This window comes from Haliaeetus leucocephalus, unplaced genomic scaffold (genome assembly GCF_000737465.1).
Source record: "Haliaeetus leucocephalus isolate CR32 unplaced genomic scaffold, Haliaeetus_leucocephalus-4.0 Scaffold208, whole genome shotgun sequence".
Taxonomy (NCBI): domain Eukaryota; kingdom Metazoa; phylum Chordata; class Aves; order Accipitriformes; family Accipitridae; genus Haliaeetus; species Haliaeetus leucocephalus.
In genome coordinates this window covers 765275-791658 of record NW_010972644.1, presented here as the reverse complement: position 1 = coordinate 791658, position 26384 = coordinate 765275, and the positions used below count along the sequence as shown (strand labels likewise).

Genomic DNA, 26384 nt, shown 5'->3' with positions numbered 1-26384 from the left:
TTGAATTTTCCAGCACAGCACATATAATTTCTGAATATTATAAATAGATTACATAATTGTTCTTCCTGAGAAAGTATAGGTATGTAATATTACCTAATACTTCAGTGCCCTGCAGGTGAAGAGTACCTGGTGGTTGAAGTACTGACTGCATGATTCTATTTCTTGAATAGTTACTGACTCCTTGAGTGAGCAGTCCAAAACCTCAGACTCCAGCAGGCTCTTAGCTGCAACAGTATTGATGCACCTAAGTCGGAATGCCAGGGTTTACTTTGTTTACCATCAAACCTCTGGGGCAGACTGAAAGCATACAAAAATACAGATAGTTCTTTGGACTTACAGACTGACATGCTCACAGACCTTTTTATGGAAATACACTGAGCTGCATGCTGCCCACAGTGGGACTCTGCTTCTGCAGTCTCAATGACCAGAGGTGTTTTATTGCAGCCCTTCTTCTCGTTTCACAAAACGCAGCAGCAGGAGTAGAAAGGTTCTAACTCAGTTTCAACAAATATTTAGATACAGTTGGTCATTTCATAATATCCTATTCTGCTTAACAAGATGTTCTGCAGTTTCTGGAAGTCACATGGCTTACTAGTGGAAGTTTATTTTTATAAGTTGAGCTTTTGCAACCGTTAGCTGCATAGAACATACTGATCTTTGGGGAAGAAAAATGCTTATATTAGACTCTATTGGTAAGCAATAATGATATCATCAAACACTGTCGTTTAGGATAAAGATACAACTGGAATACAGAAAAAGATGACTTGTCCAGCTGAAGAGAAATTCAGAATTCATTTCTGACATGGTGGGATTGCTGTGTAGTGAAAGAAAGAGTTCTGCACCCCTACCTCAGCTTGTATTCGCAGTCCCACAGAACCGAAGAGCTTGATTCAAGGCCTGTTGAAGTAATCCGAGTCTTTCCCTTCACTACTATGATTCTAAAAAAAAAGGGAGAGTGTTGTATGAAAACGTATGCCGGTCTCTGAAAATATTCTGGAAAAATAGAAAGATTTACATTGGACTGCCTGATGAAGTGGCATTAGAGTTGCAAAAATATCTGAGATACTTGTCATAACATTAATTTTCTCCTTGAATATTAAGAAGCCACAACGTCCAGCAGTATATTTTTTTCTGTCCAGTCAGTGAATACATTTCAGCAGGATCTACTGCATTTTAGGATCATTTGTTACCAGCTAAGAATAGCAAGTATAGTTCTCTACTGTCTTACTTTAAGGACAGCATAACAACCTTCATCTTCATTCCAATCAGCATTTTTCCCTCATTCCTTTCACTGTCTTGAATGCAATTAATCATTTCAGTGTCCTGAAATCAGTTATTCCCACAGCTTTAAAGCCTTCTGTATGGAATGAAAAGTGCAAATTGGAACTTCTAATTGTAATTCTTGAATTCAATACATTATACATGATATATTGCACTGGATTCTGTCATTTTAACATTTTGGAAACTGCATATTACTTAAATTAGTAATTTTTTTTTCTATTTTAATGCTGTTTATGGAAAATCGCCTTTCAGAAAATAAATGTTTAGAAAAAAACAGGTTTTATAAAAGACCTGAGAAAGCATCACAGGGCTTGGAAAAAAAATGAAGCATTTGTTTTTCAGCAGCTTCAAACCTCAGCTTCAGGGTGTTTGGACAGGATAGACACTTTATTATTGGTCAGAGTATTTTTCTGATTGTCTTTCCAGTCATTTACTTGCTGTAGTTTCTGCTCATCCCTTGTTCTTTTGCTTTGTCTCTTCTTCATTATTTACACAAGAATCAGAGGTTCTATCAGAAAGCATTAGGTTTTCAGGTCATGGGTAAGGTGGTTAGCAAAACCTTCACCTTTTGTAGGACCAGACTACACAGCTCAGTATTGTTCATAGGAAAAAGATAATTAAAATTCAGAGGATGTGTATTATCATTCTGAAGTCAGCATACAATATTTCCATATGTAACTGATACAGTGAATGAAAAAAATGCCTCTTTAATGTCACTCCAGTTATATTGGTATTCAACACAGAGTTTTGTGAAGTGTAAGTTGAGCATTTAATGATTCTTTGTATACTAATTCTACAAGCACTGAGAATTGCTTTTCCAATAATGTCTTGCTTAATATGCAGAATTACTATATTTCTAAGTTATTTCAGATGTAACTTCTGTAGTATATAAGCACTGAGCCTGTACCACAAAATCTCACTGAACCCCATAAAATTAATCCCCCTTGATTTCAACATATTCATTAGGTAGTCCCTGTAGCTAGCTACTTAAAACACAACAAAGTAATTATACAAGTTGAAGCTCAAAGTTAAAGTCCAAAGAAAACAATGCTATTAGTTGCTACCCAATCCTGAAGACACCTAAGCATCTCTAACTTTTGGCTTCAGCTTCTGGTGCATTATTTTAGACCTCAAGAGGTTGTTCCTGTAAACAATAAGTTTTCTCTAAAAGTGAAAACAAAAATGTAGAAATCAGATATATTTGGCAACACTGAAATGAAAATACAAACCAATATAAAATAGATTATAACTAAGAATAGTTAATGTAGAGTACTTGCAAATTGCTATCCAAATGGTTCTTATTAAGTCCATTTCTATGACATGCTACCACAGCATGACAAAAATCTGATTTAGTCTCAGGGGTTATTTTACTCTACAGTATTTATTTCTGTACTGCATGTGGAGATAGGTTATTAAGAAATAGTAGTTAGTTTTGGCACATAAAATAAGCAAACAAAGATTCCTGGAATTAGAAAGAAAACTTCCAGTAAAATGAAGATTGAACTCTCAAAAGTTCAAATGATACCTAAACTAAACATGATTAATCTTCAGAGATTACATGTTACTATCTTTACTTTTTGTTTTTCAAGTGCAGTGGTAGTAGAGTGTTTAAAATCACACTTCTGTTCTCCATAAGTTTGTAATAAAATTTCTGGTACTACTTTGCTTTAGCAGATCCATGGTTTGGGTTTCTGTGGGCTTTTTAGTAGTTCGAAATCTCCTTTCCATTAAACCAATTTTGTTGCAACTGCTTACTTAGATCCACTATAAAAAGACAGCCTTGCTGAATTTACAGGAAACCTAAAATTGGTATAGAAGGTGCTGGATTGGGCCCTATGTTTCAATTAGGTGGTTTTTATGTATTTATTATGACAGTGGTTTATTCTCTCCACAAGAACAAGTTGGTGTAAGCATTGCCTTTGCTGAACATTCCTTCCTGCTTGAAATCCTTATGTTTGTCCAGGGATGACCAAGTAAATTATTGTTTCTTCATGGGATGAAAGAGGAGGAGGAAGCAAACAGGAACAAGGAGATAAAAATACCACCATAAAATATCAAAACAGCCAAAAGATGAAGTCCAAGTTACTACGTATTTCATTATGTCAGGAAATAGGAGAAAGCAGACAAGAACATATGCTGTCTGTATTGGTTCATGCAGCATTTATGCATATTTTAAAAATAATGCTTAACACTTAATTTACAAGAAAAAAAGAGGTTGATACTACTATTCATATAAAGAAGGTTATATTAAAAGATGTCAGTAAGTTGTGGGGAATGGAGTAACTAATCCATGTGCACTTGGCTTCATGGACAGTCAATAACTCTCCACTGCACTCTCTATGCAGTGTAATCTGGTAACCCAAATAGATAGCAACATGCTATAGATGCTGAGTAATGTTTCTTTAGAGGCACTGGTGGTGAGACTAAAGTATAATATTCTTGGGGGAGGAGTAAAAGAGGTAGTATTTCATTTGGTAATTAGACCCCCATAAAGTTGTCTCTTGAAAGTCAGGTTTTTCTGCAGTTTTGTGATCTCTGGCTCTAGTAAAAACAAAAGGCAGAGCAGCAAAACACCCAGTAAAATTAACACTTGGTAACCTAATTTTGGGTTTATTGTTCCTTTGTTTTCAGGGTTAGGGCTTCAAGTACAATTTGGTAGAACTGCAGATGAGGTGCAAGTAATTTTGAGGAAAGAAATTAATTTGTTCAACAAGTTGTTAGAAGAGCTGAATTTCTCCTTCAGCAAAGAAGAAAGAGCTCCCATGTCTTACGGACTTTAATATTGTTAACTAAATGTGAGAAGCTTTGGCTCATGCCCACTGGGTTCAATGAGAAACAGCTTGAATCCGCAACATTTTGGATCAGGCACAAAATTATTTTGATGGCTTCAAGAAATAGGAATATATAGGACTGTAAGTGAGTACAGCTGACAAAATGAAATCTTGGTCTCACTAAATAAAATGGGAATTTTACCATTCACTTAGAAAAGGCTGAAATGGTTCCTGATGTATTAACTTATTTCAGTTAAGCTAAAGTGTGATGGGGTGGGCTGGCTACGGAAGCTGATGAAGAAGAATAAAGATAAAGAAAATATCTCTTTTATCAAGACTTGAGATTTCCTACCACCAAGCTATTAAAAATTTTTGTAAGGTTTTACAAAAAGAACAAAAAGTGAAGAAACAGTTCTCATTCTTTGAAAATGTAAAAAAAAGTATGGTATAAAATTTTTTTTACAGCTTAATCCATCCTGTCAGATACAAAGGGTAAACCAGACCGTTTTGCATATACAAACACCAAGCAATTTCACAGGCACCAGCATCAGAAAAAATACATTTCTGTCAATGATAGGATCATGCATTATGCTTCAATACAAACCCATCTGTGGATATTTAGCACACTTAGTGGAGTGCTGTAATAGTCCTGTTATGTGGGGGCCACATCACTGGCTCAATGTAATTGCTGCTTTCCTGGCCCTTGTGACCTTAATTCCTGAAGTCAAGGTTATGTGTTTTAGGGATGTACCCACAAAAGACAATTAAAGAGAAGAAAACGCACCACGGTGATCCAGAATAAAAACAATGAAAAATTAAAAATCCATCACCATTCTGCTTTTAAAATTACATATAACTTATATGACTAATGATATTAAAATAGCTTCTTTTTCGGTACTCGGATGCTTCTGCAGTGTACTCTATTGTTTCAAATTAACACTGGAAAAACTTCCTTGTCTGAGACCAAAAGAAAGCTTTATTAGCATAATTCCTTACAGTCCTTCTGTTAATATTTTCAGGGACAAAAATATAATTCTCCTTTTTGTCAAAGAAAAAAAGAAAAAAAAAGAAAAAACTGGGAACATAGTGAAATTATGGAAGATCAAGATTACAACTCCAGTGAAAAATGTGTGACAAATTGAATAGAAATATAAAAGTATTAGTTCTTACTGAAGTATGAAACTTATGCAAACAATGGGGAAAAAAACTCCCACCCTTTTAAGAACATTTTGAGATGTGTGAAAACTACAAATGCTAGAACTGTGAAAAGGAAACTGGGAATTTGATCCATATGTTCTGGAAATGCTACTGCCCACAGCTAAATTATTTTTGGAGAACCAGAACAGAGAACAGAAGAACAACTGCTAAAGCTGTTATAAACACAGGGTCTCCCTGGTGATGCAAAGATCTTACTATGGCGGGTATTAATGAGTGACTGTTACCAGCTGGATACCATATATGAAGAAATCATCTTTGGTATGTTCTAGAATAATTATTAAGGAATACTATATTATTTATCAATTATGTCTCTGATTCTCTGAGGAGAAATCATCCTGCTAACTCGAAGGGGAAAAAACACTATTCAGGGTGGTTCACACATTGATTTTCTTCATATAGGTGAATGTAATTTAAAAGCCTGAACTGATCTAAGTAATTTTACTGTATTAGGGAAGATCATATTCTAAACTTGGGAAGCTCTTTATTATGGTATATTTTTTCAAAGTGAAATATTTTTAAAATCTGCAACATATGAAATAGCAGTAAGACCTGTGGACATATCCTGCTACAGCTTCTCAAAACCAAAACCACATCATGCTGATTACAAGAGAAATAATTACCAATTAACTTGGGCTACCATTTCCTTGTTCACAGGAATTTGTGACTGGAAGGAATGAATTTCATTTGTTCTGCTATCATAGACAGCCAAGGCTTATATTTCTATTCTGTACTTTTAGCGAGCAGAATCTTCATACCAGTTGGCCTCTTCCACTTTTCACCTGAAGGCTGACCCTGGACACATTGCTCTGACAATTTGATAGCCTGCAATTCTCACATTCAGTTTATTCTAGACAGTCAGTACCCATTTGTACCAACATTATCCTTCTTGTATGCAACACGTACACTCATAACTAGTTCATGCTAGTAACTCTTGCCACAGAAAGGGATAGAGACCAACATAAAGAGTGATAGATTTAAAGAAAGCAGGATGTATATTTTCTTAGCCATACCAGCAAACTCTCCCTGAAAAAGTTACAAGATGTTTATAAAAAATTCTGAATGGTGGCAACTGTATACCATCTGTTTTGTTCTGGTTTAGAAAGGAATTGCATCAATCCATGATGTTCTATATACCACCTCTCCCTCACAACAGCCACTGAGCAAAACCTAGCAACAAAGTTGTGACTATCCTGTTGAAATAATCAAAAAATGAGTTTATTTTATAAGAAATGATATTTGAAAATTATATTAATAACACACTTCTGGTTTGATACTAATTTTTTCTCTTCTTTGAAAAAATGTCTTTGCTAAGCTATTTATGAATTCTGAAAATAAATAGTTCTCTGTACATATAATCATCAAACTTGAACTGACCCTAAGTACAGTTTTTATTTTTCGTGTCTTTATTCATTCTTTTCTACATAGTATTTGTGGAATTCAGCATCTGGAACGAGCAGGAAACAGGTTGACTCTCTTTGACTCCCTTTATTTCTGCATAGTGACATTTTCCACTGTGGGCTTTGGGGATGTTACACCCAAGATATGGCCTTCAAAGCTGCTTGTTGTCATTATGATCTGTGTTGCTCTTGTGGTGTTGCCCATACAGGTAAATGTGGATTTTTCTTCTCTTTAGAATTTTTTTTAAAACAAAAGAGTAATAAGTGAAATATTTTATTGTTACTACTATTGCATATAAAATGTCAGAAAAAATAACCCTCTTCTATACCTCCTATTCTGTTTTTTTTTCCTTCCTTTTTCCTTTGTCTGTTCTCCTATAGTCTAGATTTATACTAAAAAAACCCAGAGCACTAATAACAGTTTTCAAATGCTGGTGAAAGCTTTCTGTTCCTGTCATGTACCACAGAACCCTTCCTTCATCCTGAGATATGGGTTTGTTATTAAAGGAGCAATTTAAAAAAAAAACAACAGTAGCCAGCACTTTCTTTATGAGTATAGCATTTCCTCTGCAGGCTCTCCCTGTTTCTAATCTTGGTTCTCTCTGCTTCCTCTCTTACTCTTACAGCTCAGTGCTAAGTTGAAAAAAATCTCATTAAATCTGCAACTCAAGCAAGTTGGGTTCACAGCTGTGTATGTCGGTACGCACACAAACAGAGCCAACAGCACAGTTAGGAATTTTTAATGCCTACTTAAATTTAGAACTTCTAACAGTGTCAACAGGAGAAGGCTGATTTATGAAAATCCAAGTATTTCAAGGAATCAATCAGTTTCATTAGATTGGTACCAAGTATTTCCCAGCTCATTAGGTGAGGCTTTATGACAGAAACCCTGAGATTACATGGGAAGCCCTGTCAAGATGTTAACTGTTCCACACTTGGTGATCACCCAGACCTCATGCCACAAAAAGGGGATGTGGGGAGACATTGTGAATGCTTATCAAAGCTTATAGCAGACCTGCTAGACCATGAAGCTCCGGACTTTCTCACGCAGCCATAGTTTCCAGACTCTGCTTCTTTGACAGGGAGCTAAAGCTCACTGTGAGCAGACAACACAGAAACCCTGAGAGATTGGAAGCTCAAGCTTTCAGCATTAATTTCCTTGAAATTATTTGAACATTTTAATTATACCTAAATATTTAATGTCTGCATACACAGACATATGCACTAACACAATTATATTCCCACTCAGTGGAAATTTAGTAAAATATATATTCTCTTGAAAACTAAAATATGCTTTGTTTAAGAAATTTGGAATTTCCTAGGAAATAGAAATTTCATCTTTCAGGTAGTTCTGATATACACTTCAGGCATAAGAGCTGTGTTACAAGTAAATAACCTGGAATCTACTGCCCTTTCACATAAATTTACCTATTATTAGCTACTTTATTTTATAGCTTTGTAGTGATCATGGGGCTTCATATAGTCTTGCGTACACAGAATGTGGGATGCATTCTCTCCTGAGCTTTTGTCCTGCTATGATATGAAATCATTTGTTATTCATGATTCAGTCTCTCCATCAGTTGAATGTGAATGAGAAAAAGCAGCTATCACACAGATATATAGTTAAATTGAACTCATTCTTAAATGCATATTATTTACAAGAAACTTCGAAATGGTGTTTGTATGTTTTATTACAGATTGTTACAGTATTCTCTTTAGTATAAAGGATTCACACTAGTAGAGGAATGTTTACTGTTAGTCTGCATATGTTGTTCAGCTGGCAAAGGCAAATTTGCTGCATTAACAGCTGCTGTGTATTTAAGTTGTATCTAAATTTAAAAGATAAGAAAGTATACAGAAGGTCACCTTCAGAACATTATAAAGTCTCTGAGAAGAGTAAGTACTCTGCCCAAAGTAATAAAATGGTGCTTCTATCCAAGTATCTATACTCACAATATGCACTTAAGTGTGTGAAAATTTAACCTTTCAATTGAGGGAAGCATTTATGTCATATGGCACTGGAAAAAGTGAGCTCAGAAGTATGAAATTCATAAAGGAAATACGGTACAGCCTTCATTCTTTTCTAAAATCTTGAGATTTACTGTAATCTCATGATATGTTAATGGATTTACCCTGCTATTTGTGTGTGGTAGAGACTAGCTCTGCTGCCACATTTTTCAATCACCCTATTCATCTCACCCACTTACTAGAGAACTTTTTATGAAGAAAAAAACAATGTGGGCTAAGGGCAGCTTTTCACAAAGGCATGAGATGAATGATGCAACATTGGTAAGTCATGATACAGTTGTACTGCACATCTGCTTGTCTGTATTTCACCGACAATTGGCATCTCTTGCAGTTTGAACAGCTGGCATATTTGTGGATGGAGAGACAAAAGTCTGGTGGTAACTACAGTCGACACAGAGCTCAGACGGAAAAACATATTGTGCTGTGTGTTAGCTCTCTGAAGATTGACTTACTTATGGATTTCTTAAATGAATTCTATGCTCACCCCAGATTGCAGGTACTTAACAGTGGTAAAAAAAAAAAGGAAAATAAAACATTTTTTACAGACAGCCTTCTGAACTGGTCTTTAATATGTAAAACTAAATTTGGGAACAGCTGACTGAATTGGGAATCTATAATTGCAATAAGAAGCTGAGATACAGTATGGAGACATTAATTTTAAATTGAGATAAATAGACTAAATGGATAGAATTACTGTCTTGTTGAATTATGCGAGTCCTTTTAGAAACAGCTACTTCCATGCAAATTCCTTATATTCTACCCCAAAATAGAAAATAATGAAAACTACTCAAATTATTTTTCCTGTTGTTTTGGGACTGGATCCAAAACTCCTCACAAGTCAAAGCATCTTTTGGTTTTCACATTTTGCTTTGTTTTTTGCCAGTGTTAGGAAGATTAGATCCTTTTGGAATTATTGAAACTAAGAAATAAATAGACATACTTTAAAAGACAAAGACCTTGAAAGATTACACATGAGATTTTCTTAGTGTACACATATTCCCTAGCTAATGCAAACATGTTATATGAATTGTTTTGATCATCTAAAAGCTTTTTTTTAATGTGAGCTAGCAATTTGGATTCCTTATCATTAGCTTTTCTACAGACCATTTCTTTTACTAAATCTCCTCTATTTACTAAGTTACCTGTGGTACCATGCTTCATTAACTAGTGAAAAAAAATCACAAAAATAGAAGCCTCAAATTGCTGAGCAGCAATTTGTCAAATCTCAAATCCAAAATATTGCCCAAAATAATTAGCTAGTAAGAGGCATAAGCAAATGCACAAAGAAATCCAGTTCTTTATAGATGCAAACACAAATTGAAATCCAAAATTTAGTTAACTAGCCTGAAGAATGAGTCAAGCTCTGTGATACTCTGGAGATAATGAAGAAATATCCTTATAATATTTGTGTAGCCTAAAAGAGCTTATATACATTCCCTTCACAATTGAAATGGGAAGCTGAAGGATACAGATGATACAATGGATCCAATGCACTAAGCTTTCTGCAAAAGTCTGTGTGTGCTAAGGAAGACTTCTATGACGAGCCTGTCCCAAGGTCTCAAGTCTCTCCTCTCACATTCCATTTTTCTCTTCTTTTCCTATGTACACACGTGTATACTTCAGAGCAACCTTACTTTTCCTAACAAGGATGGATCTGCCCATTAATGTAGAGGAATCAGTTTGGGGGAAGACAATTCCATTTCGATTGTTGAAAACTTCCTACATTTTCCAGCTAGAATGACAGAAGTGTAAATTGTCTCTAAAAAAAATTATGCTCATATGGAAACAAAAATGTTTCTAAATGGACTTCCGTTGCTGCCTGGGAGTCTTTTGTGACCAGTTGACAACTGTCCAGCCATATTTATTAAAGAATTCAATATTTTAAACACATGTATTCCAATAACTTTTGTGAATTAAATTTGAGAATTATCAGAGACATTTTTGACGTCCTGAGTCTCTGTTGACTCATTCTCTAGCAACAACAAATGGTAATGTAAAAAAAATAACATGACTATTCCCCCTTATGTTTTTGACAGGACTATTATGTCGTTATTTTGTGTCCTACTGAGATGGATGCTCAGGTCCGAAGGGTGTTACAGATCCCAATGTGGTCCCAAAGAGTTATCTATCTGCAAGGCTCAGCGCTAAAAGATCAAGACCTGTTGAGAGCTAAGTAGGCAAATATTGTCCAATTTTTGTTTTTCCTTTTGTTTCACTCATACTGTTTGTTAAGTAAATTTGACAAACAACAAAAGCTGTGCTAGAAGGAAGGCGTGTGTATTTAGAAAGCAAGGCTCTTTGCTATAATGTGTTTTTCTTAATATCTGAAATTTTTCAAGGAACAAATATTTGTCAGCTCTTTCATTTGACCAAATTTTTCTTCGCTATCTTTTCTGTCTCAGTTTTTAAAGGTGTCAAGACAGAGTGCCTGTGATTTCTTCTGAAAAAGCAGCACAGAAAATTCCAAAACTGCCAGTAATACTAGAATTTGTTTCTGTTTTCCTGACCAACTGAAGGGGAGAAAAGTAAACAAAAATAATTATTGCCCTTTGAACCCATTGCACAGTTTTATTTTCTTCCTAAGTTCAGCCTGGTAGTATAAGCAACTACTCTACTATACCTCCATACACTCTTCTTTCAGGGCTTTCCTCTTACCACATAGTTCCACCACTTCTAAAATTCTCTCTGCCTGTTAATAGTGAATGACATTAATCAAAACACATCAGTCAAACACAGTTCCTCAACCTCCCCCCACCATTGATTGCTCAATCACTTGAAGGTGTGAAGGAATTCACAGTGGAATTCACATAGGAGGATCTTCTCTTTAAACTCTCCAAAAAGAGAGAAAGGTGCTTCTTAGCAAATAACTGATTTAACTTATCTGCATTGCTCTTTATAAGAACTTATTCAGCAACTAATATAGATATCTAAAATGAAGCCAATACCTCTCTGAGTATTTGTGTCATTCAGCCTTCTTTACCCCAGGGGAGTTATTTCCAAGAATCTAATCTGTGAGAAGTCTAGTCAGCAGTGTTAACTTCTCAGATTTCTGCCAGTGAAAAAAACAACTACTTCTATATCTGTTTAAAATTTGAAAATCCAGTAAAGCTTTTTCCAGGATTAGGAATTTTCCTTTAGAGAGAGGTTCCTTTTTTTGCTCTCTTGCTGATTTCAAGAAGGAATGCTTGTGGAGATTTAGCTGGCATTTGTTCTACACATTAGGAGAAGAAAAATTAGGCTGTTCCCTAAAGATAATCTTGAATTTCACTTATAATAACCTGGAGGTAGTCAACTATGGAACTGTGCTTTTTCCTGCAGAACGTGTAATTGAATGTACCTGTCATAGTATAATTTTCAGCCTCTCCTGAGGGAAGAATTGTAGTGGGAATTTAATAGAACATTTAATATGAAATATAACCCAGTACCCAAGATGTTTGGTGTATTTCTTTTTAATGAGAACATAATGTACTGAGAAGATAACAAGGCACATGGTAAACTTATTCTAATAAATAAAGTAATGGTTACCAACAACAAAATAATCAAGAAGTGTCTCATCAAAATTTACACATGTATTATATGTGAATGCAATGTCAAAATAACATGATAAAGGTTGCATTAAAAAGTAAAGGAATACCAAAAGTTGTCTGACTGCATAAGTAGTAAATACCCAGTTAGCTAAAGACTATTTTGCTTTACGTGCCCTAATACACAATTTGACATTACAAAAATGATACTCGTTCTTGCTTCCTATCTTTAAGAGCTTCACTTTGAAAATTTTTGGTGATCTCTGAACAATGTTCACATGCCCAGCCTTAACAAAAAAGCAGGATGAATTCTGTCATGAGGTATCACACTGATGCCTGTATTGTTCATCAGCATGACTGGAAGCTTTATAGCTACCTTCAGCATTTAAAACAGCACAGTAACTGAATAAAACAGCTCTCATTCTCCATACAGACTAGCACTAGAAAGTGAGTAACACTACCATGCTTGATTTCTTTCCCCTACAGCTTTCTCCCATGTTCTGTCATGACCTCAAACATTTTTTCTCTCTCCTTCCACTTTCTTTAGTGAACCATCACAAATCTCAATCATCTTCATGTCCACTCTTTTTCTTTACCTTATACTTTTTCCAAGCTATCTGACATCTCATTATAGATATCTATTTATCAACTTTGGTTTAGTTGCAGAGAGTTGTAAATAGATCTTAATTTTTGCTACCAAAATAAACCCACTATCCTCTGTGAATAGTAAGCTTGGAATTGTATTGTAGAGCATCCTATGTAGACTAAGCCTGCATCTTGCAAGTGTTTTCCCACACAAGCTCTCATTTTTGCCCCACTTAAAACTATATTTATATTCTTGACATATAGCATCTTAACTCCCTGAACCCTCATTTCAGGACACTCTGAGAATATTGTTTATGTAGTACATCACTTTGCCTCATTGCAGTCCTTCCCTGGCTTACCCTTCTTTATTGCATCAAGGAGTGACCCCTTATTCTCGCTTAGCCTGCAACTCCCAGTTCTTACTGAGAGGTAACCTTCTGATAAGTCTATAATGTTATTCTCTTTCACATGTACAACAGATTAAGATACAAGTCCCATTGTGATTTCACCCATGCTGTCCCTGTAATGTAGGATGAATTTCTCAGAAACATCTGCAAAGTAATCCCAGTATTCTGACTCGCATCCTCTCTTCAGTCAGTTCTCTGCTCTGCTATCTAGTGACACCACTTTCTACTACAATAATTTTTATATTCAGGTATTGTCACACTGTTTCTTCCTGTTTCCCATGTTTGCATATACTTCTGTTGTCCTTTGTAATGTCACTCAGCTCAAATGCCAAGTACTGTCTTTTTGTTCTGTGTTTGTACAGTACCTAAAAAAATGGGCCCTCAGTCTAAACCTAGGGTCCCAATGGCCTAAACTTTTACTAACAACCACTAGTTCCGTTTTCTAGAAGCAGAGAAACCAAAGGTTTAGGAATCTCAGGTCCCATTCAAGACTCCAGAATGGAGTTGCTGTAATGAGCAGTGAACTGCCTGTTCATTTTCCCCAGCTTGTGTCTCACTTTTCTCCTTCCCAGGAAACCCATTCTGATCATCCTGTTACTCTTTGCCCAGAAAGTCCTGTCTTCCCAGGGAGGTCAACCAAGCGCCTATTTCTTTACTTCCATGTACCAGTAAGTGAAGTAGGATTCACTGGACAAGGATATCAAGATCTGAGGCAAGAGAGGAAAAGCAAACTTTGATGAAACCTTCAGTCAGATAGTTTTTCTCTGCACTTCCACCACCACTCTTTTTATTATGTGACCAGTTGTACCCAGTAGAGAACAATTAGGCATTAAAAGTTCTCAAAGAGACCATGAACTGAAAATGGTTAATTCATTTAATGCCTACATACACAGAAATGTTTGTTGTTTATCCCAAATGAATTATTCTAGTACATCTACTCATCTTTCTGCTATCACTAGGCAAGACAAGTCTATATGAAGTTGTCAGCCCCCTCTCATTCATTCTTATTAATAATAACTTGTACATATCATACCCTTACACACTATGCAGACTGGTGTTATTTATTCACCTTTTATACTGATGACAGATAAACACTTATTTTGTATTTGAGGCCACTCTGCTTTTATTACTGTGGCACAGCTTCTACTGGCACCAGGGAAAGAAAGTTTCCCAGAACCTAGTCAAGAAATACTGGTACACCATGAGTTAGTGCAAAAAAGTGCCTGCTGTTGACATTCAGATAACGCATGAGAACAGATAGACTAAACTTTCTCTGTATTCTGTTTCTGTAAGCATACAAGACTATAAACTGTGAAACACAAGTCCACATAAGTGTTTTGTTGGTATGTAACAGGCTTGTCTTCTTTTTCTAGAATGGATGATGCTGAAGCTTGTTTCATTCTGAGTAGCCGCTGTGAGGTGGACCGGACAGCAGCTGTAAGTTTTCAAGAAATAAATAAGAATGAATGCACATGCTGTATATACTGTTACTGCCCTTAGTCCCTCTCAAGCACTGAAACATCTTCTGTGAACAGAAGATTAAAAATTAGCTGATTTACAGAGGGATTTTGTATGTGGGATGAACTTCTTGTCTCAGTTAAGATAATTAAAAGGTTTCTGTTGGATTCTATTAAGGCCAGGATTTCGCAAATTTATGAAACATGATCTAATGGCTCATTTCACCTAACATATCTACTTCTGCTTGTTTAGAAAATAAATTACATGACCTACCTACCAAAGAAGTTTGGATTTTACAGCACATTTTAGTTATACGTTGAACTTTTTTATAAAAAAAAATAAGAATTTATACATTCTTACAGGACTTTAAAAAAATAAAAGGGTACTGTAAGAATACAGTACTTTCAAAAACAATTTTCACGTTGAATAAAATAAATTTTTATGAGTTCTCTCCTTTTTTATGGAATAATGGCAGAATACTATATAAGCACTATCATGGTACCTTATAGATATATTGATACCTAGTCATTAATCATTCCAAAGGGTAGTACTCTGTCAAAAAAGCTTTATTCAAGTTACCTGGATTAATGTCAGTGTGTGCTCTAGATATCAAATTCAAAGAGTTATATTTATTAAATCAGAAAAGAGATAGATATCAACTGATTGGTATTTCCATTCAGAACTATTGAAGTATTGAAAGTTTACTACTAACAAAGTAAAGATTGAATTCCATTTTATAGATTAATGATAATAAATACCAAATAACCAATATATCTGAGAGTATTTGACCATTTTTCATATTGGCCATTTTTAAATGTGAAAAATGGCATGATTCTTTAAATAAATTACTACGGTTTTGCCCATGCTACTAGTTATTTGCAGTCAGGTAAGTTACTGTCCACAAAGGAAGACTGCTAATACAAGCCTCTACTCAGCATATCTGTGATAAAAGAATAAAACTATTGTAATATGAACTAGAACTCTTCAAACTAATGAAATTACCTACCAATCACAAATATCCAGGAAAAAAGTTCACCGAGGAAGGATTTATGAATACAACTTTAAATTTTTCACCATGAGCTGCATGCTAAATTATTGCACACTTGCCTCTATTCAGTTCAATCTTGAACTCCAAAGGAAGATCAGAATAAACCTGAATATTCACAAAGTTAAATTAAGATGCTTACAAATTGCATAACAAGATCAAACTAGTGTTTATAATTCTGTAATTATGTTTTAAGCTATCTCAATTAGAAAAATACTGGTTTGCTGCTACATTATAAGAAATAGGAATTATTTTTCTAAATGTTAAAAATAGATACAGAAAAACACGGGAAATGAGGGCTTTGCATTATACATCAGCATTTCTTAATATATTCTTTATCACTTGCTACATGTACTTCATCTGCAATCAAAACTTAGTTGTTTCCATACCTACACATACATCTTACCAGAGAAGGAAGAACAAAAAAAGCAACATAAGCTGCAGCTAGCAAGAAGAAAGGATTATTTCCTTCCTAGGGAAATGAGTCCCCAGAAGTAAATTTTATCAAAAATAACTTAATTTTTTGTAGACTACCAGCATGCTGTAAAAAATACTTTCTTCAATGCTAAAGACCCTGTGCTGGACCCATCACTTGCAGAAAGCCACTGAGCCACTGAAAGCCCTGAGAAATAAATCTGTGTTCTTACTATAATATTCAAACTTACTGAACTAAGAGCTTTGAATTTGATTAATCAGCAATAGACTCCTGAAAACACACTAACAAAAGCCACTGAATTGGCAGCAAGTAGTCCTGGAGTAGTCAAGTAAGGCAAGCATACTGTTTGGAAGTGACAGAGGTGATAGGGTTTTTAAGGATAAGAACAAGCAACAATTCATGTAAATACCTGGGAAAATACTGGTAACTTCTGTGAGATTGAAAAATATCAAAAAGCCAACTGCCTTGCCTAAAGTAGCCATGAAGTTCAGAATAAATCAGCTACAACATCTCATTTCACAGAATATACTTGACAGTTGTGAAATGGTTAGAAATGAGAAATCCCATACAAGCAGAGCATGTGATTTACGTTGGTAGGTTTATGCAGCTTTAAGGACATCACCAACACAGGATTCACTTAGAGGTAAGCTGTTCATCTCTGCTCATAACCTCTCCAGAATTTATACAAAGAAAGGACAATTTTCAGCTCTGCTGAACTCTCCTACAGGGCAGACAGGGGACTCTACATGGAGCTCACAGAGCTTCCATCCATTCTGGCCAGCACTATCTAGTTTTGGTTTCAGAGTCATGGCCAGCTACAACTCTCTCCAGGCAGCCTTTCTGCCCTCAGGACAGTGGGCCCCAGGAAATAAAAAAATGGTACCTGGCACATTTCAGCTTCCAGAACAGACTGTTATCAAATCTCATTTATTATTGTACCTGGAGCAAACAAACACGCAAATCTTACCAAAGACACAATCCTGTTACGTTCCTCTGGGACAGAATGCCCTGTTGGGTGACTAGCTGGCTAGTCATAATGGCGCAGTATGTCAGCTGTAGCAGTGATACGCTGAGGGTCAATGTCATCTGAAGTTTTTAAACAAGATATCACCTCTCTGTTGTTCAGTTTTCCTTTTCACAGGGAATGTAATTATTTATACTGCAAGTATAAAACAGCACAACTGTGGGTTTTTTTTAAATTTTGTTTTATTTTACTGCCCTCCAGAGCTTTGAAATGAAATGGCTTTAATTTCCTACACTGTTCCAGCTCTAGTCATGAACTTCAGTATTGTAGTGCATAAGGTTACAGTTTGTCACTGGGCTGAAGGAATTTCAGTTGTCATCCCAGTATCAATCTTTACAACTTGATTTTTCACCCTGCTGTGCTTGAGAAGCTGACAAACTGTTAGGAGTGCCTTGGATCCTCTCCTACATCTGACAGCTGTCAAAATAAAAATTAACAGATGCATTGAGGAGATTCCTGATCAGAACAGCTGTTGTTACTCATGTGATTTTTCAAAGTCCATGAGGGTTTTTATCTCCCCAGCTACAGTCCTCAGCAGAGGATCTGCTCATTTGCCATAGATACCACTGGCTGTTCATTGCTTGCTATTTCGTTAGTTAATACGTTTTAGTGCCAAAGTCTGTGTTGCTTCTGATCCATTGATCTCAACTATAGCTCAGGAGAAAAATACAATAACAGGTGGCATGCAGTTACTTCATAAAAATTGTCAGCTGCTTCCTTTTTCACTGGGAGGAGTAGGATCTTCAACAGTTGGACCAAGAATTTGTCAGCTTTCCAAAGTCTCCTACCAGAAACTTCTTCTGCGGTGACAAAGCTCTGCCAGATTTTATTCTATCAAATGCTATTTTGACATCTCAGACCAAGATGTAAGCTCATCATCTGCTGTAGCAAGCAGGACAGACATCTGTTTCACTTCTGGAAGATGCAGCTTTTAAAGAGAATTCAAATTGTACTTAAGTCTGGATGGCTTTTTTTTTTTTTTTTTTGATGGATATAGAAAAGTAGTCTGTGCCACACCACAAAGATAGCCAGTGACTTCAGTGGGCTGCCCACATGAAATTGCTCCACAAAACTAAGGTACCTGAAAACAGTACATCTGCTGTTTTAACCCGAGGGGTGGGAAGAGAAGTCTGTTTTGAATTATCCTATAGATAACTCATTAATAGACTATGTAAGTATATGAAAGACCACTTCTACTGCTGACAGCTTTGTTCTGATGCTTTCTGATGGTTTAGTTCAAGCTTGCACCTTTTTTTTTTTTAACCCCTTCCATTGATTAAATTGCATGACACTACTAAATAGTAGATCTAGCAAGGCTCCTCCCCTGGTTGGCTCACCTTCCAGCTGTGTCAGGAAGTTATCTTCCACACACTCCAGGAACCTCCTAGATTGTTTACTCTCTGCTGTGTTGTATTTCCAGCAGGGGTAAAAGAATCCTCGCTCATGAGATGATGGGGTTCATAGAGAGGGCTTTAAACTAGGTTCGAAGGGGGTAAGGGATAAAACTACGTGCACCAGAGATGAGCTTGGGGGCAGCATGCCAATGTTAGGGGTGGATTCGATAGCCCAGCTGAAGTGCATCTATGCTAATGCATGCAGCATGGGCAATAAACAGGAGGAGCTGGAAGCCATCGTACAGCAGGATAGATATGACTTAGTCGCCATCATGGAAACATGGTGGGATGACTCCCGTGACTGGAGTGCTGCAATGGATGGCTCTTCAGAAGGGATAGGCAAGGTAGAAGAGGTGGGGTGGCTCTCTATGTTAGGGACTGTTTTGACTGTACAGAGCTACATGATTCTGATGACAAGGTGGAGTGCTTATGGGTGAGGATGAGAGGGAAAGCCAATAAGGCAGATATTGTGCTGGGAGTCTGTTATAGACCGCCCAACCAGGCTGAAGAGACAGAGGAATCATTCTGCAAGCAGCTGGCAGTAGTCTTAGAATTGTGTGCCCTTGTTCTCGTGGGGGACTTCAACTTTCCAGACATCTGCTGGAAATACAACACAGCAGTGAGTAAACAATCTAGGAGGTTCCTGGAGTGTGTGGAAGATAACTTCCTGACACAGCTGGTAGGTGAGCCAGCCAGGGGAGGAGCCTTGCTAGATCTATTGTTTACAAACAGGGAAGGACTGGTGGGAGGTGGGAGTCACCATCCCTGGAGGTATTCAAAAAGTGCGTACACAGGGTACTCCAGGACATGGTTTAGTGGGCATGGATGATGGTTGGACTCGATGATCTTGAAGGTCTTTTCCAACCTAAATGATTCTATGATTCTATGATTCTATACTGGTAATCTAAGTTACACTGCCCTAATAGCATCACAAGATGGATGCATTGCATAGGAAGATATAAGTAATGTATCAAGTTGTTATGGCACGAAAAAAATTAACAGAATTATTTTAAAATATATATTAAATCAAGGTCTTGCTTTGAGTTCTGATGACTTAAATTCCTGTTACACCCACTTTAAAATGTACAGCTTTTAGTATGTGAACTGAAATATCAGCTCTATATTAATCACCATCGGTATCGGTGGTAATTTTTGATCACGGACTGCAATGCATTGCATGGAAAGCACACAGAAGAGAATATATTTTTTCCCTCATCTCCCAAAGAAGCATATATTGTATAATGTGAATAGAAGCATAATTTTGTTTCAGTTATCTCTGTTTATAGTATGTACCTATGTACCTCATTTTTACTTGGGAGAAATGTGAACATTTTTTAAAGTCACTGCAATATAGTGTAGAAATTGCTACATATGTAAAACAGAGCATCACCAATACTATGTGAAGAGACTCAATCTAAGAAATCACTTAAAGTGCCTATCTGTATTTTAATTTCTCTTCCCTGGAATACTTCTGCAGGGTAGAATCTGGGAGAGTAACTGAGTGAAAAAAACATGGAAGCCCACATAACCAGCTTTTGTACACAAACACATGTATATAACAAGTGAAAAGTGAGAAAATGAAACAATAGTACAAGGTTATTATATTAATAGTACATCACACTGAGTTGATCTTATGAAGCTATATAAGGCATTTCAGTATCCATTTTATATATATTACATATTTGTAGACTGCTTCTTCAAAAAAGAGTTAGCAAATGGAAAACAATACATATTTTGCAGTGTTAAAACTGCAAATGCGTGAAGTAATCATCAAGAGATTTTAATTTTAAGGAGTCTTTCCCTTTCCTATACAGTTATCTAAAAATATTTAGTGTTGAGATTCATGCTTTTAGTTTTGCAACACTCACTTCTATGGGTCTAGGTTTGTTTGTTTTTTTAATAAAATGGTGTCACTTGAATCATTTTAATAAGCATTCTTCATTCTTAACAATTCTTGCACCTTTTGACAAAACCAGGCTTTTTAGACAAAATAATTTAAAAAAAAATCAAATAAAATAGCTAACGTTGAGAAGAAAAGTGGAAGAGTAAACTTAGTGTGAAATGTACAACTGAAATTGTATTTACTGGTACAGTTTTGGTTTATCCAGTAAATTTAATCTTGGCACAGGTATGTAATACTCAAGAATGAAAAAAATAAGTCACCTATATTTCATTGTATATAAGCTATATTTCTATGCATATGGCGTACAGGAAACAGCCTTTTCTCACCCCTTTTGCAAGCCAATGTGAATGATTGCTATGGAAAGGAAGGGAGGAAACTGGTAATGTCAAACCCTGTGCAGTGAAGCCACACCATCACTGCAAGTGACTCTGAATGTGTTTCCCTGACACCTTTTGCATAAAAAAAGATTAGGTAATATCTTCAACAACACAGGTTTTTGAAATCTGTCCCACATCCACTCCTAAACCTCTTACTCTTCCTGTAGTATATCTGTATGGCCATCATCTATCCCATTACCCAACCATTTGCTACTTCTAAGGTGTGTTGGCAGTTCATTCCCTTAAGACAAAATAACGAAAAACCCTAAATATAAAAAAACCCCAAAACCCGAAGGAGGATAAGTCACCATATGCTATAGAAAAAGTGACTGCGTACAAAGAAACCTTATAGCAGGGTACATGCAAGTTCTGAAATCTCCTGAATGGGCACAGCAATCCTATGTCTATGAAACTGTTAATAAGAAAAATGTGAAATAATATATATTACCATCCTGAGAAGATCTTCCTCTTAGGACTTCATTCTAGTATTTCTAATAGAAAAAGTACTTGCTAACGTCTCAATTGACATTAAAATATTACGGTTTGAAAATGTCAGTTGTGCTCTGTTCCAGGCAGAGATTTTCCCTTGTGTTCATGAGTCTGAAAGCTTTTCTTATTGCTGATGCTGCAAACATAATGAATCATGCTTTATATTTTATCTTTTAATACCACCAATTTCATGACTAGGCAAGGCATTTCAACCCAAGTATTGCTTCCTATGTGCAACTCTCAAATATTCCTTTTTACTTCTGAAATAAAAACTGATGGCTGATACACTGAAATTAGCCATATTTCATGAAATTCAATACATGAATGTATTATCACATACTTTACTTTTATGGGATTTACTTTTAGCAGTAATCATCCTGCAGTTAACTCACTCTTGATGCATAGTAACAAGTACAAAAACTAACACGCTCAGAAATCTATTGGAATACTTTGGTCAGTAGCTGGCTAAATTCTGACATCAGTTATGCATATGTTTTAGTTGCACAAAAACGTAGATCTGTTTTTAATTGAGCTGATTATTTTTTAGAATTATCCACAACTTGAAACTCTTAATTCCTGATGTTCTCATTTAATGTTATTTAAATTCTGAGTCTCTTTGGAAGGACATCTCTAATACATCATTCTTGATTAATTAGACATGACTCATCACTACTATCTTAAGTTTTCACACGATTCTTCCACATCTAAATGCCACCCCTTCCAAATTATACCATCCCCAACACTTGCAGAAAGATAGGAGAGGGACAAAATACCTTATTAGTAGAAGACTTCTGGAAACAAACCCTCTATTCTGCATTCCAACAAATAGAATATATTATACTAGGATCTTAAGATAACGGAGGTTGGAAGGAAGCTCAGGAGGTCTCGTGTCTGACGGGTCAGCTGCGAACAGAGACCACATTTGCTCAGGGCTTTATCTAGGTTGGTGTGGAAAGTGTCCAAGGGTGGAGACAACATAGCCTTTCTGCACAACCTGCTCCACTGCCTGACTGTCTTCATGGGCAAAAGGTTTCTCCTCATATCCAGCCTGAATCTCTCTTCTCAACTTACATCCATTGTCTCTTGTCTTCCAACCATTCATCACTGTGCAGAGCCTGGCTCCATCTGCTCAGTAACCATCCTGTAGGTACTGGGGGCTGCTCTTAGGCCCCCCTGAAACCATCTCTTCTGCAGACTGAACAAGCTCCATTCCCTCAGCCTCCCCTCACAGGACCTCTGCTTCTGCCCCTGACCATCTTGGTGGCCTTCTGCTGAACTCAGTCCAGCTTATACGTCTGCTGTATTGAGGGCCTGCAAACTGGATGCAGTGTCTAGATTCAGTCTAGGTTGTGCTGACTAGAGGAGGATAATCACTGCCCTCCATCTAGTCACTGTGCTCCTGTTAAAACAGCCCAGGATGCTGTGAGCCTCCTCTGCTGTCAGGGCACACTGCCAGCCCCTGCTCAGCTCACTCTCTGCCAGGACCACCAGGTCCTTTCCAGCAGAGCTGCTGCCCAGCCAGTCAGCCCCCAGCCTGTGCCAATGCAGATGGTTATGCAGTCCAGAGGCAGGACTCTGCTTGGGCCCTTGCTGAATTTCATGAGGTTCTTGTCAGCCCATTCCTCCATCTTAACTTGGTCCATCTGAATGGCAGTCCTGCCCTCAAGTGTTTGGACTGTTCCCTCCAGTTTGGTATCATCTGCAAACCTGCTGAGTGTGCACTCTTTCACCTCCTCCAAGTCATGGATAAAGATGTTTAACAGAACAGGTTCCAGTGCAGATCCCTGTGACACCCCACTTGCCCCAGGTCTCTGGGTAGAGTACATGCCATTTACCACTGCCCTAAGACTCCAACCATCTAACCAGCATTTTACCCATATAGTTTTCCACTCGTGTAATGTCTGAACGTGGAAATGAGAATACTGTCTTGAGACACAGCATTCACGTGCCCAGAGGTGTAACTCCCCAGATCATCCTTTTGTTTGAAGATGGGTAAAACTATTAATTTTTCTGCTGTTGTGGAGACCTCCCCCAGTCTCCACAACCTTTCAAAGATAAGAAAGCAACTGTACAAGGACATTGGCCTCCTCTCTCTGCACCCAACTGATCCTGTGGGTTTGTATGGGTTGAGTTCTCTGGCGCAATCCATGTCCAAAATCATCCACTCCTGATGATTCTTCTCCTGCTTGAAGCCTGCGAGAGACCTTGTTGGTGAACACTGAGAGTACCCCAGCCTTGTCTGTGTCTGCAGAATTACTGGATTGTCTGTGTATGTATATATATATTTATGTATTTAAATATATGTAATATACATAATAAATAATATTACTTATATAACAGGTATGTGAACATCCACACCATTGGTATTTTATATTCTTAAAATGAGTTTTCTTCAATGGAGTCAGTCTGACGAGGTGTTTTTTTTTCCTAATGTAACATGGCTATTGGTATTTCACTGTCATCACCTCATACTTTTTATTCTAGGATCATCAAACCATTTTAAGAGCATGGGCAGTTAAAGACTTTGCTCCAAATTGTCCTTTGTATGTCCAAATACTGAAACCTGAGAATAAATTCCACATCAAGTTTGCAGGTAAGTGTAAGATTTCAACCATTGGAAGCACTTGTTAGTATTTGGTAGTTTCCTTCATAAACACACAAGAAAATTGATATTCCCTAGGCATATTTGCTGCTTAGAAGCAGATTAAGAGTGCAGTGTTGTAAAATAACATGGGCTGCATATATCCTATCAGTAAAATGTCATGTTTTACATTGAAATCTTATTTATAAGCACTTTGAAGGATTATTACTCTTTAATGTTACATAATATACAGAGTAGAATTATTTGATACATAACACATTGTTACCCCTTAATTATAGATCCAGGTAGGTTTCCAGCTTGCTATATCCATGTCTTTAAATCGTTTCTGTCTACTAAAACATCCTAAGGGCTATATGAGAAGATCTGCTTAGAAAAGCCCAAATTTTATCCAACAAACAATTAAAAAAAAAATCTTCCCATTGGGCTGGTTTTTTTTCCTAAGTGGTATGAAAAAGATTATTTTAATTGCTTTCCAGTATTTTGGAAAGAGACATATAATTTAATTTTATATCCAGTAAAATGTGTGTCTTAGAAACTATGACATAAAATGCAAAATGACATTAAGAAATCCAAACAAATCCTCTCTTATAAGAAGAGAATACCAGCTTTAATCTGAGAAATTTTTCCTCCACACTATGTAGGTAGGTGTCTCTCGCTCTGCCTATATATAAACACACACACATACACATATATATCCTCAAGGGCAAAACTGCACAAATACTTTTATAATGAACTCATTTTGCTTATCTTTGAGAAAATATCTCTATGAAGGAGAAGCAAAGCTTTCCTTTTCAGCTGTAATTTTGAAAATTCAGTTTTCTTGAAGGTATTCTAAGGAAGAAAAGATTGCCGATTCATGCAAAACTCAAAAAAACTCTATGGAAAAATATTAGTCTCTTCAGTCATCCCAGAATGTGATGAAAAAGTAAATTCCAGTGCAGAACAATTCCAGAGCAACAGTTAAAGCTGTAATTTTAAAAGCTACTGAATTTACCACTAGGTTGGAAAGAAGGAAAAAAGCATCAGTAGCAGTTCTGAAGTTAAAAAAGTGTAATCTGAAACTATGAGATGGCACAACAGGGAATAAGACTCATGCTGTGACAAGAATGATGGTGCTTTTCATCTCCCCCTTAAAATCACACAGCACAAACATAATCTCTTCTCCCTACCCATGGCCACTTTTTTTTTTATCAGTAACTGTGTTAATTTGTTGTTTGTAATTGTATTTTTAAAAGAGTTTCATTATTCTTGATGGTTTGTCTCTGTAGGAGCTTATATATAACTAGACTTGCAAAACAGAGGTAAGTTTTTGTATCTAAGTCTCAGATTGAGAATTGGGACCGCATTTTTTTTTTAAAAGCAAACAACAATAGAAAAACCAAAACCTCTTTCTGTAATAATTCCTTCAACTGAGTTTAACCAATCTCGTATCTTACTGCCTTCATTTATGTTTTGTAGTTCTTCAGGGGCTTGAGGAGACCTTATATATTCTGTGCCTCATTAGGCCCCTCTAATATTAATTATAGTAATGCTGTGTTGTAAGTCTAAATATTAATATAGCACCTTACATCCCAAAACAATTTCACATGGATCACGGGCATCACTGCATCCATTTCCACACACTCTCTGCACAACAGTAAAAGCAGAGAATTACAAGCCTTCCTTCAAGATTAATTTAATATTACTCATACAAAGCACAGGAAATTTTTATTGCAGTTTTAAATTCAGCAAGGTTATGAACATGGTATAAACATCACCACTGGATGCTTACCTACTGCAAATGGTTAGACCACTGATACAGTCATGAGAATAACATTTGTTTGCATACATTCTCCTAAGAGGACTCTACTTTGGTTATTAATCTCATCCAACTCTTCTTCATTCTGGAATATGTACCCAGTGGGGGATGCAGACTACAGCCCTGTCCAGAGTGCTTATGAATAAAATTTCTCATAACCATACGGAACATTTTTCTAAGTGCTTTTCCTATTATCATCCAGGACTGCTTTATTACTGCCTTAATGCAAAAGCTTCTTTTAAATTTGATATTCCTTTAAAAAATGGCTCCTTTATTCTGGAGGTTTCCCAAAACAATATTGTGCATTTTTATGAATCTGAAATATTCAGTAATAGGATTTCTTCTTCTTTTTTTTTTTTTTTCATTACACACAAATTTAGAGACTATAACTGTAAAAAAAAAAGTTTCTGAATGTAGGAAAAATACAGCCAAGGAGTTTCAGAAAGCCCTCCTTACAAAAGTTTAACTTTTAACTACATTGAAAATTTATAAAACACTAGAAGCCCAGTTTCTCAGCGCTTATATTAGGTTCATCAGTTGTCTTAGATTGCATGAGACAGTCCTGAAATTTAGACCCTGACTGCATTTTCCTGTAGAATAGCATCCTGGAGATTTTCTGCCTTAGGCTTCCGAAACAGTATATAGGA

The 26384-nt window shown here is 36.4% G+C and overlaps 1 protein-coding gene across 1 annotated transcript in view; it reads left to right on the top strand.

The window, feature by feature from the left end:
* Nucleotides 1-26384, top strand: part of KCNT2 (potassium channel, subfamily T, member 2) — a 154945-nt gene that overhangs the window by 76001 nt on the left and 52560 nt on the right. Inside the window, exons 10-14 of the mRNA XM_010566383.1 lie at nt 6696-6876; nt 9027-9191; nt 10732-10868; nt 14585-14648; nt 23822-23930. Of these exons, the coding sequence (XP_010564685.1) occupies nt 6696-6876; nt 9027-9191; nt 10732-10868; nt 14585-14648; nt 23822-23930 (656 nt within the window). The remainder of the gene's footprint in view (nt 1-6695; nt 6877-9026; nt 9192-10731; nt 10869-14584; nt 14649-23821; nt 23931-26384) is intronic.